The sequence below is a fragment of the Zosterops lateralis genome (assembly GCF_965231275.1).
Source record: "Zosterops lateralis genome assembly, chromosome: 5".
NCBI lineage: Eukaryota > Metazoa > Chordata > Aves > Passeriformes > Zosteropidae > Zosterops > Zosterops lateralis.
In genome coordinates, this window is record NC_139766.1 from 60,747,584 (window position 1) to 60,766,182 (window position 18,599).

Below are 18,599 nucleotides of genomic sequence, written 5' to 3' on the forward strand. Positions count from 1 at the left end.
ATGCCAATTAATTCTGAATTGGGATTTTCCTTTGCATTTGATCTACTTAAGAATGCACCACAAGGAGAGCTTCCTATGAGGAAAGCTTAGAAATGCTCTCAGGGAAAAGGCACCATCATAACTCTCCCACCTCCTAAAGGGATCAGGGTAGAGCTCTGCTTAATGCACATCCTCTAAAGGAAATACAAGGCCCTACCTAATACAGCCTCTTTAGGTTCTGCTGAAAAAAACCCAGCCAGATGTTCCCTCCCCAGTTCTGCTCTGTTTCTAACTTCCCTACTGTGCTTGCTGACTGACTTGTACCTACTAAAAAAATAAATTAGTTCCTTCCCTTGCTTGCTGCAGCTCAAGGCTGTGGCATTAAAGCCTCTTACATGGAAGGGAACAGGGGAGATTGGATGAGACCTGTGAAATGAACAATACAAAATCGCCCAAGGATGACTTGTGTGGCATAAGCTGGATAAGATGTCAGGCAGGGCATAGTGGTGCTTGGAAGTCTTTGTCAAGCCCTGATTATGTTGTAGGAATATTTCAGTTTCACAAAGGAATAATTCTTTGCTTTCCCTGGGAACAGGAAAGAGAAGACCGAATGTCCCAGGAGTAGACCTATCCAGCAGTGTCCTGTTACAGGTATGAGGCAGATGCTGAACATGAGAGAAAGGAGGATGAGAGGGTTTAGCAGCCCTTTTGGCTGTGCCAAAAAGCAAGTGGTGAATGTTTGAGCCCTGGATGTGACACAGGTGCAAAAGTCTTGTCTCCTGGTTAGTGTGGCAGCAGTAAGGGAAATGAATTCACAGTGCAAGGAGATCAGCAGGACAGTAGGCTTGGGTAGAAATTATTTTCCCTTTAGTCTCTAAAGCACCTCATGGTGCTGTTTACCTTGGGATAGTTTGGATCCCAAAACTATCTCGAGTGTCACCTTTATCCTCTGCTCCCCTCCCATCTCCTTCTCAATGTTTAAATAAGCAGTTTGGGCTGGACACTTCTGGAATAGCAACTACACCCAAAACTTTCATCAGATAGTGCTGACTTCATGATCTGTATCTGATTAACTGCCAAAGAACCGAGGCAGTCGTGTTTTCCTTCTATTTGATGGTTGGAGGGGTTGTGTTTGTTTCCCTGGTTTTGTTTCTCATTTATGTCATTATTTGCCAGCAAAACACAATCATGTCCTTTGTTTTAGTTCAGCTTTATTCCCTTGTCCTTGTGTGATACTGTTTTAGGCACAAAGCGTCCCAGTTTTTTTAATACTTCATGACTTATTAATGCTGCAGACTGTGGGATGAAGAGTTGTCAGCAACCTCATTTTTTATGTATTGACAGATATAATATCTGATTTGTTAGTAGATAGCTTTTAAAGGATTTCTTCCTCTCTGGTTGTATTTTTCCTAATTATTTAGTGTATTTCCCCATAGCTTATCTCCTTTCCTGGCTCCTTTTTTTTTTTTTTTTTTTTTCCTTTTTGCATCTGCTTTATCATTTGACATTTTTTCACTTAAATGTGAACCTGATCAACATCAGACATATCAGTGCCCATCTATTAATGTGCTCTCATGCCTCTCTAGGGGGGGATGTATGGGAACATTCCTCTCAGGACTGACATATGCAGCACTTGGAAGCACTCAGTGTTCTTGTGACATCACTTCCTAGTCCATTTCAAATCAAGGCCAGATAGGCTGGGATCAAATGAATGTATTTGCAAATACTGTGGAATTTACTTCGATGCAGGTCAAGTCATGTGTCTGTAGGATTCCTGTGGAATGCACTTTGCTTTTCTCCAGACTGATGGAGCGCTGGGTCCTGGCCTGGGGTGAAGACAGGACACAGCAACGACTTGCAAAGATCCAAGAGGTGTAACAACAGGTGCCATTATTAAGATTAAATCAAACTGATAAATCTGAGAAAGTGTAAAGCCTTCTCTGGCATTCTCCCTCAGGGAAGCTGGTGAATTGGACTTGTTTCTTTAAATCTTTAAGCCCTTTAGTAATATTAAAATCAAATGGGACAGATGCAAGAGAAATAAGTTTCTACTTTCTTTCCAGCTAAGAGAATATAAAAAATTGGAGCATGGGCTGTTCTTGCTCTTGGACATTCTGGAAGATAAAGCTGAAGCTCCTAAAAGCCAGCTTTCAACACCCTTAAGGCAAACCTCCTAGAAACTTCTAGCAGCTGATTTCTCTGGTGGCTGCTCCTTCCAAACTCAACCTTCCTGACAGGTTCTTGATTTCTGCACTAGAGGGGCTGGTGTGACTGCTCTCCTCTTTCTGCTTTCTGTGATTTACACACTCTTCCCATTTGGAGTGGATAATTACCTTAAAAGCATTGTAAAACTTTTGCATCTGCACATCTGTACATCCACACCCAGGAATAAATCCCCTGCTTCTCCCCTGTAAAACTGCTGCACAGACTGTAGTGAAAATTCTCATGTTGTAGGTATTTTGGTATGATTATTATAATTTTAGACGGTTATTTTTGTAAGCATAAGGAGGAAAAGATATGAAAGTATCCTTATATTATCTCTGAAGTCTTTTATTTAATAGGTTAAATCCAGTTGTTCATTGTGAAATTATCCAGGGAAGCTATTTCCTGTTCTTGCTTTCATTTTTCAGGTTTAAATATGTACAGCTTTTCATGGTTTAAAAAAAAATAATTTTTGTCTTCCGTTTTTGAATTGCAGTTGAGGAAGCCCATAATTTGTATCAAGAGCACAGCTTTATTATGCCAATAGCTTTTCTTTTTCTTTTTTATTTTTTTCTAATGCAGCCTTCTGAATACATTATAGCTTTGGTGTCTACTGGGAAACCGTATTTCTGTGAAAAAGTGCTAAACATGAAAATTTCTCTAAATTTATATGGTCTCTTGGTAGTCTAGGAGAAGTCAAGAGAACATCATGAGTGGAGCATCAGTAAACCAGGTTTTGTTTCTGGTAAGAACAAGCAGGTTCTAGGAAAGGGATCAGCAAAACCCCCTCTTGTTGTCTCTTAACTTTTCTTCCTAGTATCTGAGATTATCTCATGAAAATTTCACATTGAGCTCTTAAGTAAAAGAAACATGACTCATTTGTTGAATAACTAAATAAGTAAGAGGACCTTTTATTACAAGTTAAAAACAAAAAATGTATTTTGCATTTAAGGTCTCTGGGGAAAAAAAGATCATAGCATAATAAACCCAAAGATTCATAAAACCTTTCATTATCTCACACCTTCTATTTAGAAAAGCACACTTATATGTGTGTTTAAGTCCCATTAACTGCTGTTCTAAATTGAGCTTGTACATAATTCCTGCTATTGCATTATGCTAAGGGTAGTAAGTCCTGCAGCTGACAATACCTAAGTGATTATAGGTATTCAATAATACTCAGTAGCAAGAACCAAAAGATCTCTTGCAGATGCCTAAAGCAGTATTAGCACCTAGGCCAAGACACAATAAAGACTTGTAAATTCCTCTTCCACTAGGAAATCCAGCTAATGGGATCAGTACAGAAATCTCTTCAATTTTCTCTGAGAAAAATCTGAGCTCATGCCACTAAGTGCTTGTGAGAAATATAAATGTGTTGTAAACCGCCTCCCATATATTTCCACTTTTTCTCCTCAACTTTCCTATTTATAATTAACACCTCTCTTTATCTTGTTCATTCTCAGTATCTTTGTTCTTTTCAAGCTAAATTATTTAATACTATCTCTTCCTCTCATTTAAGCTCCCTTTATCTGGTGATCCCCTCTCCTTTATATTAAAATCTCTCCTGTCTAAACGCATAATCAGATGACATCTGCTACTCAGGAGCATGAAAATCCTCACACGTTCCCTCAAATAACTGCAGTTATCAGGCAGTGAGGTACGTGGTGCAGATCAGAGGCTGGGCACGCAAAAGGAATAAGCTCAAACCACACAAGAGTGGTTGATCCAAATGTGAAGCCCAGAAATGTCCAGTCCATTCCTGCGTCTTTGCAGACATGAAAACCAGTCCCTGCTCACACAAACAGTCCTGTTGGTTTCAGCAGGCTACCTGTGAGCAACGAAACCCTGGTGCCACGTAGCTACACTTGTCACAGAGCTTTTGTATTATGCAGAAGGAAGCACAAGGACCTTTGGAGGCAGGAAAGCATCTGGAAGCCTCGAGGTATGTTTGCAGTTGAACAGAAATGGAAATTTGGTCATGTGAAATCAGAGAGATGCTAAATTCTTGTTTCTGTACTGTGTCTAAGCCACAGCTAAATATAGCCCAAAAAGTTTTTGTACAATGTAACAGAGAATAAACATACACATGTGCCAGACCATTCCAGATCTGTTTGAGTCCTGGTGTTTAATTAGAATGTATGTATTATCTGTATAGGAACATGAAGAGGAATGTGAAATGTTGGAGGAGACAGTTTTGGGTGGCAGGACAGATGCTGGATTGTCCCTCCCTAATAGGGACCAAATGACTCCATATGGATGATAAATTCTCTGATAGCAACAGTGATGCCATCTTGCAGATTTAGGATGTGTGAGTGTCCTGCCAATTATAAAATTCACATTTAGTGTTTTCTTCCCTTCTGCTCCACTCTGGTGGGACACGGCAGGGCTTACAGAGCCCTCTTATTTAAAAGCAGGAACAATTTCATCTATTTCATCTAAGAGGCATATATGCTTACCACAATCATAGCAGGACAGCTTTAAAAAAACAACTAAAATGTCTTTGTACAAGTCTTTTAACACACAGCTTAGAATATCTGCATATGATTTTAAAGATTACAAAAGAAGAGAGCCTTGTGAACTTCTGTAACTCAGATGGCAAAAGATGTTTATTACGAATTTCAGATCTCTTAGAAAAAATTTAAAGGCAAAGCATCCACTCAATAGCAAAAGCCATTGAGCTTATTAAAGCTTATCTTTTTATTTTGAGTATAGACAGAAGTTCTGTTATGTCTGATAACCATTTGGTTTTGGAGGCTTTTCTTGTTTGTTTGTGGTTTTTAGTATATATATTTCTTAACTATTCTAAATTTAATACCCAGTGAGATATCTCATCCTTCTTTAGAGAAGGAGAAACAGGCTTGGGACTGTGGACAGGAAGTGACCCTTTGGAAGGGAAATGGAGAAACACCTTCTAGAGCCTGGGACTGAACCTGAGGTTTGTAACTTTTGCCAGTTAGATCAGCTGTGAGCAAACATCTGAAACTCGTTGGCAAAATTAACTGGAATTAACTTGAACAGTGAGCAAGATTAGAAATTCATTATAAGTATCCACCTGCAAATAGTGAGGAACAGGATTACTACCATGTAAAAACTATGATGCAAAAGCAGGGTGAGCCTGCTGTCTTTATGACATGACTGAATTTTATTGCCAGACTGAGCATCCTCCTTACCTGCCCCTTCTTTGCATCCCTCTGCAGCTTCTGCAGGAATTCATACTGCAGCATTTTCATTCACTGTGAAATTCGGCTACTAACTTCTGAGTGCATAACTTTTGACTTAAACAGATTGTTTATTACTGTATTTTTCCTGAGTTATACTAATTATGCTGAAACTAGCCCTGCTGATGCAGTGTGAGGTTTCTGCATCTTGCAACTCATCACCCTCTAGGAACAGGGTGAAAACTCTCCTTCCCATCTCTGTTAGGAGCTCCGGGGCTGTGTACAAATTCACAACAAAACCCCCTGGGAAACCGTGGACATCTGCCTGGTCTCCTGCTGTGCTCAGATCATGTCCATGCTGGTGTGCTTCCAGAGCCACACAGGACAGGGTGTGCATGCTCTGAGTCATGAATGGTGCAGATGTCCTGGAAGCAGGGCCTCCTGTGAGTGAGTATCCACAGAGAGATTTAATGTAGTTTATATGATGAGCATTAACTGTACATCTTCATCCGATTTATCTCTCCTGTGCAGCGATCAAATCCTACACTCGTTATAATCACAGCTTGCTCTAGATGAACACATGATGCATTTATTTTCTCCCAAAACACCCAGCCCGCAGTGACTGCACAGGGCAGGTGCAGTGAGGTTTTGTAATCTGTCTCTCCCTCCTGAGAAGGGATCAAGGATCGACATGTACTTTAGCAGACTTTAGTAAAGCAGTGAAATGTATGATTATTTTAAACCGCGCAGTTTGGATCTGCTGGCGGGTGGGAGAAGGCACGTTCCCTCCCACATCCAAACATTCCGACTCTGCTGTATCCCTGTTTATCCCTGTTTATCCCTGTGTACACAAGCGAGCCCCCAGGACAGGCAGGGAGATCAGCTGAGCTTTCAGGCAGATCTTGGAGATCAGCTGAGCTTTCAGCTGTTAACATTTCTTTCCTTGGCAGCAGAAAGCCAGCGGCAGGGCTGTTCCTGGAAGCCTGGACACAGCGGCAGAGGCTGTGCAGGGCGAACTTCCCCAGAATGTTGGGGAATGGCGCAGCGGAGCCGCCGAGCGTGGGGGAGCCCTGGGGACAGGGGATCCGCCGGCAGACAGAGCGGCTCCTCCTTTATCCTCTCCTGGGAATGCCGCGGCCGGGCAGCATGGTGAATCCACCGGGGAAGCGCCACAAGAGGGGAACGGGGAATGGAAAGCGCGGGTGGAGCGCCAGGATGAGGCTCTACGATACTGATTTAATGGAAGTGTTTTCAGCACTGAGGCAAACCAGGGAACCTCCCGCCGGGCTCGGGCGGTGCTGTCGGCGTGTCGCTCCCCGGCGCGGGGCAGGTGCCTTTGGGTCTGCCCAGGAGGGCCAGGCGGGCGCTCCAGGGAACTCCAGGGCCATCCCCATCCACGTGTCCCTGCCGGCGGCGGGGCAGCGCCGGGACGGGCGGGTGTGAGCACACCCCGGTACCAGCTGCGTGAGGCGGCGGCGGCCCCCGCCCGGCCGGGTCTCCTCGCTGGGGCCCGGGGCTCCTCGGGGGGCAGAGATGCCGGGGTTGGCCCCGCCGCTCCCGGCCCGGCCCCGCCGCCCCCGGCCCGGCCCCGCCGCCCTCACAGAGAGCTCCCGGCTCCCGCCCGCTCGCGCCGCCCCCCGCGCGTCAGGCCCGTCACGCGGGCGGTGTAATGTACCGAAACAGCGCGCACCGCCCCGCCCGCCCGCCGCGCCCGCATCGCCCCGCGCCCGCCCTCCGCCCCACCGCCCGGCGCCGGCAGCCACCGCGCCGTCCCGTCCTGTTCCCGCCGCCCGCGGTGCCCGCCTCGGCGAGGGGATGCGGGCCGGAGCCGGCGGGGAGCCGCAGCTGTCCGTCGCCGGGCGGGCGGGCGAGGGTGCGCGGCTATTAGGATGTGCGCGGTAGCGATGGCGGCGGTGGGTGAGCCCTTTCCCGTCAGCGGATCCGGCTGGCCCTGCCGGCGGGCGGTGGGGCCGCGCCCCGCCCCGCACAGCCCCGGACCCGCACCCAGCCCGGCCCGGCCGCGCCGGGGAGCGGCGGCAGCGCCATGGGGCCGCTGGAGCGGCTGCGGAAGGAGTGGTTCATCCTGGGCATCGTGCTGGTCATCGCCGTGGCGCGGCTGGAGCCCGGCGTCGGCGTCAAAGGCGGTGAGTGCGGGCGCCCTGCCCCGGCGGGGACACCCCGGGACCGGCCAACTCCCCGTCCCGTCCCGCCCGTGCCCGAGGGGCCCTGCCCTCCATCCCCTCCTCCTCTTCCCTGCTCCGGCCGCTGCTCCTCGGGAACTGGGAATTGTGTGCTCCCGGGTCTTGGCTCGGCGCTGTACCAGCGGCTGCGGGAGCGCCCTGCTCTCCTGGGATCAGCAGTGATGGAAGCCAAGTGGTGACCGGCTCTGGATGTGCTCCTGTTCAGTCACAACTTCCAGAGCTGTGGGCGTGAAGTGCTGGCGGCTCAGGGTGTGGATTTCTGCCGCCCGGGAGCTCCCCCGGAGGTGCAGCCGAGGGTGGATTGTGGTAAACTCTCAGGTGCTGTGCTTCCGCCAGACCTGTTCTTTCGCTTTATGGTAGAACACTTGTATTTTAAAGTTTTGGAATTTTTTTTTTTTTTTTTTTTTTTTTTTTTTTTTTAATGGTCTCGGTGTCGTTCGCTCTTACTTCCCCGTGAAAGGTGGAGGAAAACAGGGAAACTGAGCAGGGAGGGCTTGTATGTTTCCCGGAGCCAGGGCTGATGAAATAGCCACTGTTATTTAAACATCAACAATGTATCTTCAAGTATAAACGCTGGGGGTGTCAGCTGGTTAGTTTCCATTGGAACTGTAGCTCCAGATGTTCACAGGTTTCCAAAAGAAATTAAATTATGTATTTGTTCTTCCTAATTGTTTTGTGATGGCTTAAGAAAAGGGAAATAGGACACTTTAAGACAATTCCTCTAGCAGTTCCATGTTATGTGAGAGGAGGAAGAATCTATCTGTGCTTTTATAGGAACAGGTTTTGGTGTGGGCTTTTTTTAATTTCTATTTTTTTCTTCTTAACAGAGCCGAAGTTTGAGGATAGACAGCTTCTCACTGAGGAGCCAAACTTTTCCCACCTCTTAGGTTCTGGGAAAAAAAAAAAAAGAAAGTGATTTAAAAAAAACGTGGCTCTGAACATGTGCTGTGGCAACTAAGGCTCCGGTACTTCATGGAGTTCAGGGTAGGCAAATTCCTGCTGTGCAAGGATCCCTCCTAACATCTGTGTGCTGCTCTGCCTCGGTGAATAGAGCCCTCCTGGAGCTTCTTGCAGAATCTGGGCTGTGTTTTCAGCAGACCTTAGAGAGGACTCAATATTGGTAGTTTCAGGCGTTTTGTCCCTTTCTGCTTTGAGTGCCCTGCTAATTGTTAAGATCCTCTTAACTAGAATAAGAGATGATTTTTCCTTGGCTCACTTCCATAGTGCATGGGAGCACTGTGATGGAGCACTTCATTAAATTACCCTGCTGCAAAGAGATGCCAAGCTTTGACACAGTATTGTTCCTGGGACAACTTGCTTGAAAAATCTTGGAAGCATTGATTGAAAGTAGTGAGCGTGTGTTCCCTGTAGTGGTATCCCCTCCTCTGAAACTGTGGGATCTCACTGCTCTGAGGAAGAAAAATATTTCTTTTTAAAAGCAGGAAGAGGTGAGGGGTGGGAAGTATCAACTCATGAAAAAGCCTTAGTTTGTCATCTTCCAGCTGACAAAGCCATGCACGGTAATTTGCAGGGCCTTAGTGAATGGATGGTCCAGCATCCATTCCTGTGGAAGATTGTGCCATAAATAACAAAGATTTGTGTTGTTGTCACTTTCATGACATAAGCCAACCCATTTTTGTGCGTTTTCCTGTTTGATAAATGAACCCATTTAATTCCTTTGTGAAAAGAATTTTTCTGTTGTGGCCAGAGTTCCCTCTGCTCCATGGGTGTGTTGGTTGCTGGGATAGTAGAAGCTTCTCCGGGGAGGAGTTCAGGTAGCCCAGTGAAAAACCATAAACCAGAAAAAACTGGGTCCTGGCAGAACCCCTCTTTTAGCCAGACTAACCCACTGCCTGTCTGCTGTATGTGCATGTACACAGATACTCTAATCTTCAGAAAGATCAGGGAAAAAAAAGGTAATTGTGTCTATAAAATGTCGTTTTCTGTAAAGCTATATATTTGTATAATCTTTCGGGTTTTTTTCCCCTGTCTATTCAGTTAATATGCTATCATTTTGCAACTAGTCATGGCCTTTGTTGCAACTGTAACTCTTGCATTTCCTGTCTTATTTTTACCTTAGTCTTCATATTATATAGCTTGGGGTTTTTTTGTGTTTGGCACACAGTTTTAGTGTCTTGACAACAGAGTTCTCTCTGAGAGTAGGATTTGGGTTGAAATGACTTGAGATGCACCTTTGACTTGTACCTGTAAGTCCCTCTGATTTAAGGATCATTGACCTTACTCCAGTGTGACCATCAATGAATGTATCATTCATCTGAGGGAGCAGAAAGGTTCCTCCTCTCCTCTGGAGTGGCGAGTCAAGGCTGGCTTGTTTGCTGCTGCAGTTTTGCTCATGACAACTTGGGGTCACTTGCAGAGTGAGGATATTACTTTGGTCCTAAGTAGACTGCTAATATTTTCTTTCTAACATAATATCTGGTGGAATGCTCATGAAAAAATGAGCACATACATTTTATGCCTGGTGGCCTCTGAAGGCAAAGTGTATTAAGAGAATTCATCATTTTTACAGGAGTGTAAAAAAGACTATATTTTGATCTCCCTTCTGAAGAAAGTATATAAATATATACAAATGTAAGCCTTTAATACAGAGGAACCCTTGGTGGTGCAGGCATCTGCCCTTGCTGGTCTCACTGCAGCAGTGTCTGAAATGTGTTGTGGGGCTGGAATGAACCATTTTGAACCATTTTCTGTTGTGAGGGGGATAACACAGAATTGTATTGCCTCAAGGAAATGACTGCAAGGTGTGATTTGGGTTCTTCTGTGCAGGCAGCCAGACAGGTGTGTGTGTTGTAGGGCAAGGAGTAAGAGGCAGCTGTGTGAGGGCTGTCAATGGCCCTGTGAAGGTACCAGATAATATTTTTGCTTGAGTGTATGGTTTGAGTTTGCTGATGCTGTAGGGATACTCTGATAGCAGAATTGTGAAAGACTCCCTATTTTCCAATTTCCAGAATTTACCTGTAAGTTCCCAGTGGCCTCTAATCGTGGAAGTCAAATTTATATGATGACATAACTCACTCTGCACTCACTGGTTTATTTTTATTTAAAAATTAATAGCATGCTTTCTGTAACCTGATAGAAATGCCATTCTTTTTATTAGAGACTTAACTGATTAGACTTTCTCCAGGTATTTTTAAAGTATTCTCATTTACTCTGATGTAGTATATGCACGTCATTATCCCTTTGCCTGTGGTTCACTTTGTTCTCTCTGTCTGTATTTTTTAGGACCCCTGAAACCAGAAATTACCATAACTTACATTGCCGTTTCAGCTATATTCTTTAACAGCGGACTCTCCTTAAAAACTGAGGTACTGTGATTTCTCATTGCTTCATTCCTGTAATGCTCTAAAAAAGTTTGTGTTCCTTTTGATCAGATTTGAATGTAATTGCAATGGTGGTGGTGCTGGGAGGATGGCTAGCAAGAGAAGATAAATGTTAGATGTTTAAGGAATAACTCTCCTTGATTTCAGGAAGTGCTTCACAAAGTAATGAAGATGGTGAGAAAAATAGTTTGAGTAAATGTCACCCAGCCACAGAGGGTGGGTGGTTTGTCTCTGCACAGCTTTAAATAAATGGAAGTGATGAGCACAGTTTGGAGACTGGATCTATATCCTGATTGTGTCCCAAACCCAAATCAGGGTGAGGTGCAGCTATTCACTGCTGGATTGATGGAAACAAAGACCTGAGGACTTTAAGTTACCTTGTTTGGTAGGGCCAGGACAGCAGTTAGGATCAGCACAATAGGGTTCCTGTGCAGATACAATGCTAATATACAAGTGCAAAGTCTTGGCAGCCTTTTCCTATGGGATTTCATTGTGGACAGGTGGAGTTGAGGTGCCTACACTCTGGTGCATGTCACAGGCACTGAGATTTGTTTAAAATTTTGTGTCACACGTTATTCAAGGAGAAACAGTCTGGGATTCAGGGGAGATGAAGGGACATGTAAAGGAATCATGGAAAAAGGAAATGATGGCTATGTGCCAAGAAGAGAAGGAGCAGCCAGAGTTAAAATGAAACACTGCACATCTCTGCTAGCCTAATTTTCTGATTCCTTTATGCTGTTGACTAACAGAGGATGCTATTCATAAATTGCATGATACTAATGCCTGAAAGAGTCATCACAATTTTGTCCAATTATCTCCTGGTGAACTGGCATTTGAGTGAACACTGTGCATTCAACAGCAAAAAAAGTCTCTCCACCTCTATCATGGTCATAGTGGTGAACTTCCAAGTGGAAGAGGTGTTTGCATTGATGGCTGCCCTCTCCTTTGCTGTCTCCTGGCAGTTCTGGCACTAGAACCTCTAGTTCTGCCAGGACACAGTGTAAGTGAACTGAGGAACTTTAATCACTTCTGTAGCAGCCTTATGGGGATGCAGGAAGAATCCTGGATTCTGTTATCTGTTTTCCTGGGATGGTAACTAATCCTAATGGAAATAGGCTGTGGATAGGCACTCTCTTCCACAGAGAAGAGAGCCCAAAACACAAACCTGAGTGGTATTAATAGAGTGGAGTTTTCCTCTTTCAGGCTTAGGAGTCTTTGCATGCAGAGAAAAAATGTAAAATTTCTTTCCTTTTCACTGATTTGTGTCCTTGAAACCTTGTATTTGTAAAGCAGCTGTGGGAGAAATCAGTAGCATTGTCAAAGTCTTGATTAGATCCTCCATGCTAGTTTACATCTAACTTCTTTCAGTTAAGGTGAAGGGACTGACAGTTTTCTGGGAAATGTGTCATGTTTTACTTTGAACTTACGTAACTTTTTTTTTCCATCTATGGTATTAAAAGCAATATATTAATGGAAATCAATATAGGAGCTGATGTTTATGTCCAGGTAGCTGATCTCAGATTGTTTTGGGAGCAGCAGTTAGGGCTGGTGCTGTTGTCCAGCTTCATGAAGAAGCTAGGCCTTTGCTGAATTTCTGCCATGGGGGTAGCACACAGAGGAAGAAAATAATTTCTCACGTTGTACCTTGTGCTGTTACTTTCTTAAGTGCTTATTAAAAACAATCCTTATATGTGTTAGGTGGCCAGGTCATGTTTTTATTAAAAAACTTTGAGGCATGTTTTAGTTTTAGTTGTTTAAGACACAACCTAAAGATGGTGTTATTACTCAATATGCCTGTTTTTTGGATTGCAAACTGTATGGTTTCTGCTTTTGGCTTTATTTGTTCTTAACCTGTGTGTCAGCTGTTCTACCTTAACTAATGTATTAGTTAGATGGAAACTAGTGTTTGGAATGCTTTATGACAGGATGAAAAGTTTATAAGTGTTAACAGAGGCCTTCTGATAGATCTGACAAAATTAGAAATAACTGATGCTCTTTTAAGGTTACACTTCTGGTTTAATCTGCTGTGTAAGTGCATGCTCAAAAAAATTTTGCTAACGTGTTCAGAAAGCATTTTACAGAATAATTGGCAACATTTAAGGAGAACCTGTCTGTGCATAGCCTTGTTACACTTCCAGAACCAGAGGGGACCAAGGTCCTCTTACATTTGTAGAAATACTGTGTGTTCTCTGACAAGAACATTTGATTCCACCTTAATATAATGCTATTTCAGTTTGCAGTGACTGGATAGCTCGCTCTTTTAAAGCAAATACCTCCCATAGGGCCCCAGAAATTAAATCACGTACTTGAGTTATCCATTTCAAGGAGGAATTTGGCAAGCCACTGGAAACACTGTTTGCTCTGTGTGGGTATTTGCTCAGAGGAGTCCAGCTGTGACTATGGGAAGTGTGGCTGGATGGCAACAGGGACCCACAGCAGCCAGGGAGAGGCTGGGATAAGCTCCCTGAAGGGTGTGAAATGCTGGGGAAGACAAGGTAACCTGTTCTGTCTAGTGTGCAGAAACAGAGTCATAGCTAGCAGCTCCCAGCAACTTTTTTGAGGTGGCAGATGTATTTTTGGACAAGCCTTTGTAAATTTTTTAAGAAGGTGAAGGCTGTTTGCCTCAGCATTTATTCTGTGATCATCCAGTCTGAGGTATACTTTTATAATAATAACAACTATTCTAAACAACTGTTACTATTCTCAAAGGTAATCACTGGAGACATTTTCAAGACTGGTGATTTAGATCTGCAAAGATTTTTTCCATTAAAGCAGCATTCCTCTATGCAGTTGGTTGGATGTGTTAGTATCACATTCCTTGCTCCCTGGAAGTTACAATGAGGCTTTCTTTTTGTGTTAGGTTTTGATTTTGGAAGTATCACAGAGTCTTCTTGAAACCCTCTGGTTTTGAGGCATTTTCCAATTGTAAAAATATGAAATTAAAAGGGTACTTCTGTATTTGGGATATAGATAGATAGATATGTTTAATGCATCTAGAGTGTCAGTTGGAGAATCCCAGCAAATTAGATTTTGAATGAATGCCATCGGTTCTTTTGCACTGTTTACTTGAAAAGAGTGCGAGTTACTGTGAGAGAAAGGAAGAGGAATTTTTATTCTCAGTCTGCAAGATTTGAAGTGACTTGAAATGTGCAAGGCTCTTTACTTGTACTCAAAAACCTGTGTAGAAGGTCCTTGAAATGCCTGAAAAGGCAGAAACTGAGAGACACAGAGAGCTAACTGAAGAGTTTTTCTTCTTTAAGGGTACTTGATCACCCCTCTGGAGTGCTCTCAAGCTATTTAAAATTAAATTTTCTTTGTTGTTTTCTGAGTCTCCAGTGGTGCTTTACACTTTATTTCTCTGAAATTTATGAAATTTCTCTATGAAATTTAACAGTTTTTAGCTTGCTATCATCTTGGTACTCTTTCTTTGTTATTCTTCATCACACAAATTTTTTTCCTATATATTCCCTATCTGTTGATGCAATAAATAATCAAAGTCTGCTACAGATACTTTGCTTTTAAAGAAGAAAAAACCAACATAAATAAACCCCAACACCACAAATGAATGCTTGGTAATACAAACATCCATAAACATTCTGGGGTTTTTTGGTGGTGTTTTTTTTGTTGTTGTTGTTGTGGGTTTTTTTGTTTGTTTGTTTGTTTGTGTTTTTTTTGTATAAATGAGAATCACAGTGTGTGGCTCCCTTTAGACAGAGGAGCCTGAAATCATGTGCTCACTACAAGTTTTCACGGCTCTTGCTATCAGAAGTCAGTAAAGTAAACAGCCATCAGTGCAGTTAACACAGGTTTTGAAGCCGTGACAAAGTGCTAAGGCTGCCTACTGAAAAGCTGCTGTTCTGAGAGCTGCACTATTATTGAAGTGGTGGACAATTGTTGTGGAAAAGTGCCCAGGAGCAGACAGCTTTTATGCTGTCTGGATGTACTTCATTATTAAAGAGGAGATCAGATGATCCCTGAAGGTGCCTTTTTGACATGCACTCCTTTTGTGTTCTAAAGCTGATCCTAGTTTTAAAAGCACAAACGTGGTCTTACTTCAGCTGTTATGACTGCAACTTCCTCTCTTCTTTTTCTCTTGCAGGAGCTGACAAGTGCTTTGATGCATGTGAAACTACACCTTTTTGTCCAGATTTTTACACTTGTGTTCTTCCCAACAGCAATATGGGTCTTTCTTCAGCTGTTATCAATCACACCTATAAATGAATGGCTTTTAAAAGGGTATGTTTAAGCATAATGGAGTGAAATATATTTGTAGCTGTCGTCTTAAAGGGCTGCTTATCCTGCAACTGGTGTTTTGTTGTATTGTGAACAGATTTTGCCGTTTTGTGAATTGGTTTTGTTTTTTGTGCTTCAGCACTTTGCTGTTGAAAACAAAGTACATGCACAAGATTATCCCTTCAGGAGCCTGGTCTCATTTTTAGAAAGTCTGGACAGTCCTATGTGTAGAGAGGTTGCAACAGGTTAGCTTTCTTTTTCCCAAAGCACAGCTGAAGTGATGTGTTGGGTCTCAAGGAAGGTGGGGAGGAAAGAAAAGGAATGCTGAAGGAAAAGCATAAATCAGTGGATAAATATTGTGTGTGCCACATACTGGTCTTCTGTTAAGTAGTCTGTACTGAGGATTTCCTGCATGGGTTTAATATCTGCTTCCAGCTAAATTATGGGGGGGAAAAAAAAGAGTTTAGTTTTTGCAGGACAAGAACTTTGTGATGAGCAGAAACTAAGTTACCATGAAAACAGTGTGCTTTAAATCTTGGGTGTACACTGCCAATGTGCAAAGCTGTATTGATGGTGTACTAGGGATAGATGCTGTGTAAAATAAAAAAAAGTTAAAAGGATTTTTGGGTTTGGTTTTTTTTTTTTTTTTTTTTTTTTTGAATGGGAGGTCAATACTTAGTGCCATGCAGTTATACTGGAATGTTTGAATGTAAAAATCAATTATTTCAGAAAACTACTGAAAGAATCCCCATTGTTTCTGACTGCTTGCTGGAACATTGCTTGGGGAGTTCCTTGTCTTAAAAGTTTAATGAAAAAGCTGCTCATGTTTATGTTTCTACAAGGCCTAAACCTAAAGGAGCATTTCATTTTGTTTGTAAGAGCCTTCTCCTGGTGCTCCATCAAATGTGAATTGGTCTAAATGGTTGTGAAAAGGTGACATTGAGACAACATCAATTAAAAGTTAACACTCTTTTTCTTAACAGTGTCAGTAAAGCAAGGAAATAACAAGATTGCTATATGATGTTCATTTGCATTTGGCTATTTGTAGTAAAGGGTATTCTTTAAAGTAAAATAACTGTGAAGGTTTTTCTCTAGGACAGATGTGTGATTCAGCTAGGACAGATATGTGATTTTCCACAGTAGCTGAAATTCCTTCCTAATCCATGGAGCTTCAGTTTTGGAAGTGCAAGGTGAAAGAGATTTTTCTGATGTTTTTGGTTCCATGAAGCATTTCTCATTCCTTCCTTCCCATGAGTCTTATGCCACTTTAGTACTCTTAGTACTTAAGTATGCATGAATATAATTGTATATATATGCATGCACACCTGTAAAACTGTAAAACTGGGGATGTATGTATTTTTCAAAAGAAAATAAATGCTTGTGCATTTATCTCTCTAAATGTGAAGCCTAAACCAGGCTCATTTGTCATGAGAGTGTGTCTGTGTCTTACTAGTGAGCTGCTGTATTTCTGTTTGCTTCAAGCTGCCTTTCAAGCACTTGTTCCTTGAAGCACTGCTTCTGATTTGGCTGTTTTGTCTCCTAGTGCAGTAACTCTGTTTTATCGAGGTTTCATTGAAAGTTTAATTGAGATGGTTTGGTTGGGTTTTTTTTAAGAGTGCTATCTTGAGAAATATTGCTGTTCAGGACACTCTGAGAGCAGCAGCTGGGAGCTGTACAGTGTGATGCAGGTGCAGGAGATACTGAGCTCTGTCCTAATTCTAGAGTAAAGCAGGTCCCTATGTGTGTGTGAGGAGCTGAGGTGAGGGACTGTGCTGTTGCAGCTCTGTGTAAACAAAAGTTCATCCTAATGCCCCACAGCTGCACTTTTTATTCCCTTAGAAATACTAAAGTACCTCAGGAAAACAGGGAAGGGAACAAGACAGGTTTTGGCAAAGTTACTTCCTTATCACACATTTAGCACAACATGCAGTGGAGGCTGATTGATAACCCTCAACAAGGCCTGGAAAAACAGGCATGTGTTCCCAAGGGCATGCAGCAGAACCCTTTGTCAGGGTGGCTCCCCTGGCACTGCAGTTCTCCACTGCTCCCTACACAAGGTTCTGCCTGAAGGGCACAGCCCACAGGACCTTTTCCATCTTGCATCAGATTGCATGGTAGATTCTCCCATCCTCTCTAACAGTCTGTTTTGCTCTAAGTGTTATTTGTGAGGCAGATTCAGGTGGTACCAGCTTTTCACCTGTGTTTCTATAGCTGAGTGGGATTTTTTTCTTTTTTCTTTTTTTTTTTTTTCTCTTTCCTCCCTCTCTGGAATGATATTAGGAGGTTTGTTCCTTGATAGGGACTTTTGTTTTTACTCCCAAATGTATTATTTTCAATTTGAGAGGATTAACGGAGATTGTATGATTAAATCTTTCCCTTATAGTATGGAAAATCCCTGCTAGCTGAGATGAATGCCCTTGCACATATTTTGTATCTCTCTGGATAACTGAATGTAATCCACTCCTTATTAGAGCAGGTGAGAAGTTCCAGGAGCTGGCTGCCACAGAGAAGAGAGATAATATCACAGTGTAGGGGATGGACATCAGAATTGTCATGTGTTTGTTTGTCTGTTTTCCTATATGTTTTCAAACTTTCCTGCACCATTTCTTTTTCCTGTATTTCTTTTCTTTTCAATATCAGCTTATTCTGCCATGTGCTGACAACTCTCTGCTGCCATAGCTTATTTCACTGTAAGCTGAAGGTGCTCTGTGCTTCCAAGGTGGTGCTTGGCACCTTGTGGTTGGATTTATATAATGCTTACATTGGTTGACTCTTTCCTTTCCCACAGTGCCTGTAGCTGACAAAGGGAATACTGTCATTGTCACTTACCTGTTTCTTCTCTTTAAGCTTTTTGTATATTTGCAGAATATCAATTGCACTGTAATGTGCACCCTGGTGCCTGGATTTAATACTTCTGTTTGCAGCAGCTTTTTGACACTGCCTTTCTCGGGGGTCCTACTGACATGGTTATGAATGCAAAACAGTTCACCACTAGTAATTGATTGTTCTGAATTAGAATACCAAGCTCCAATACTTGCAATCATATGTAGATTCCACACTTCTGGGGATTTTGCAATCTATTTTATTCCACACATTACTGTTCCTTCCAAGTCAACACAGTTTTTCTTCAGAAAGAAAAATTTTGCTTAGCCCCAAATTTAATTGTAAATTATTGTGCTGTGGTTTTGTGGACTGTCTTTGAAAACAATGGAAGGACCACCACTCTTTTCTTACTTTGCAACAGCATTTTCTGTACACATCAATAACTTTGCTGCACATACACTACCAAACAACAACAACAATAATAAAATATCTTGGATTTCTAAGGTGGATTTCTAAGGAAACTGTTGATGATTTGTTGGCAGACAGGTGATTTTTATCTGGAGGTCTGTGATGGATGTATAGGGACTTTTGTGAATGAGAGCTACAGTACTACAGGGGAAGTGGAGTCACAGAGAGGTTAAATGTTTGTGCTTTTTACATGCTGA

General features: G+C 42.7%; 1 protein-coding gene across 3 annotated transcripts in view; it reads left to right on the plus strand.

Annotated features, from left to right (window-relative positions):
* Nucleotides 1-7,380: 7,380 nt before the first annotated feature.
* The window catches only part of SLC10A7 (solute carrier family 10 member 7), a gene marked incomplete at its 5' end in the record, with an annotated part of 136,960 nt that continues 125,741 nt past the window's right edge, over nucleotides 7,381-18,599 (plus strand). The window contains 4 exons of one of the 3 annotated variants that reach the window (XM_083861373.1): nucleotides 7,464-7,480; nucleotides 8,365-8,521; nucleotides 10,781-10,863; nucleotides 14,978-15,114. In XM_083861373.1, the coding sequence (XP_083717499.1) occupies nucleotides 14,996-15,114 (119 nt within the window). Of the gene's footprint in view, nucleotides 7,481-7,588; nucleotides 8,522-10,780; nucleotides 10,864-14,977; nucleotides 15,115-18,599 lie in introns of those variants that run through there. The other 2 variants (XM_083861371.1, XM_083861372.1) reach the window with 2 other exon arrangements.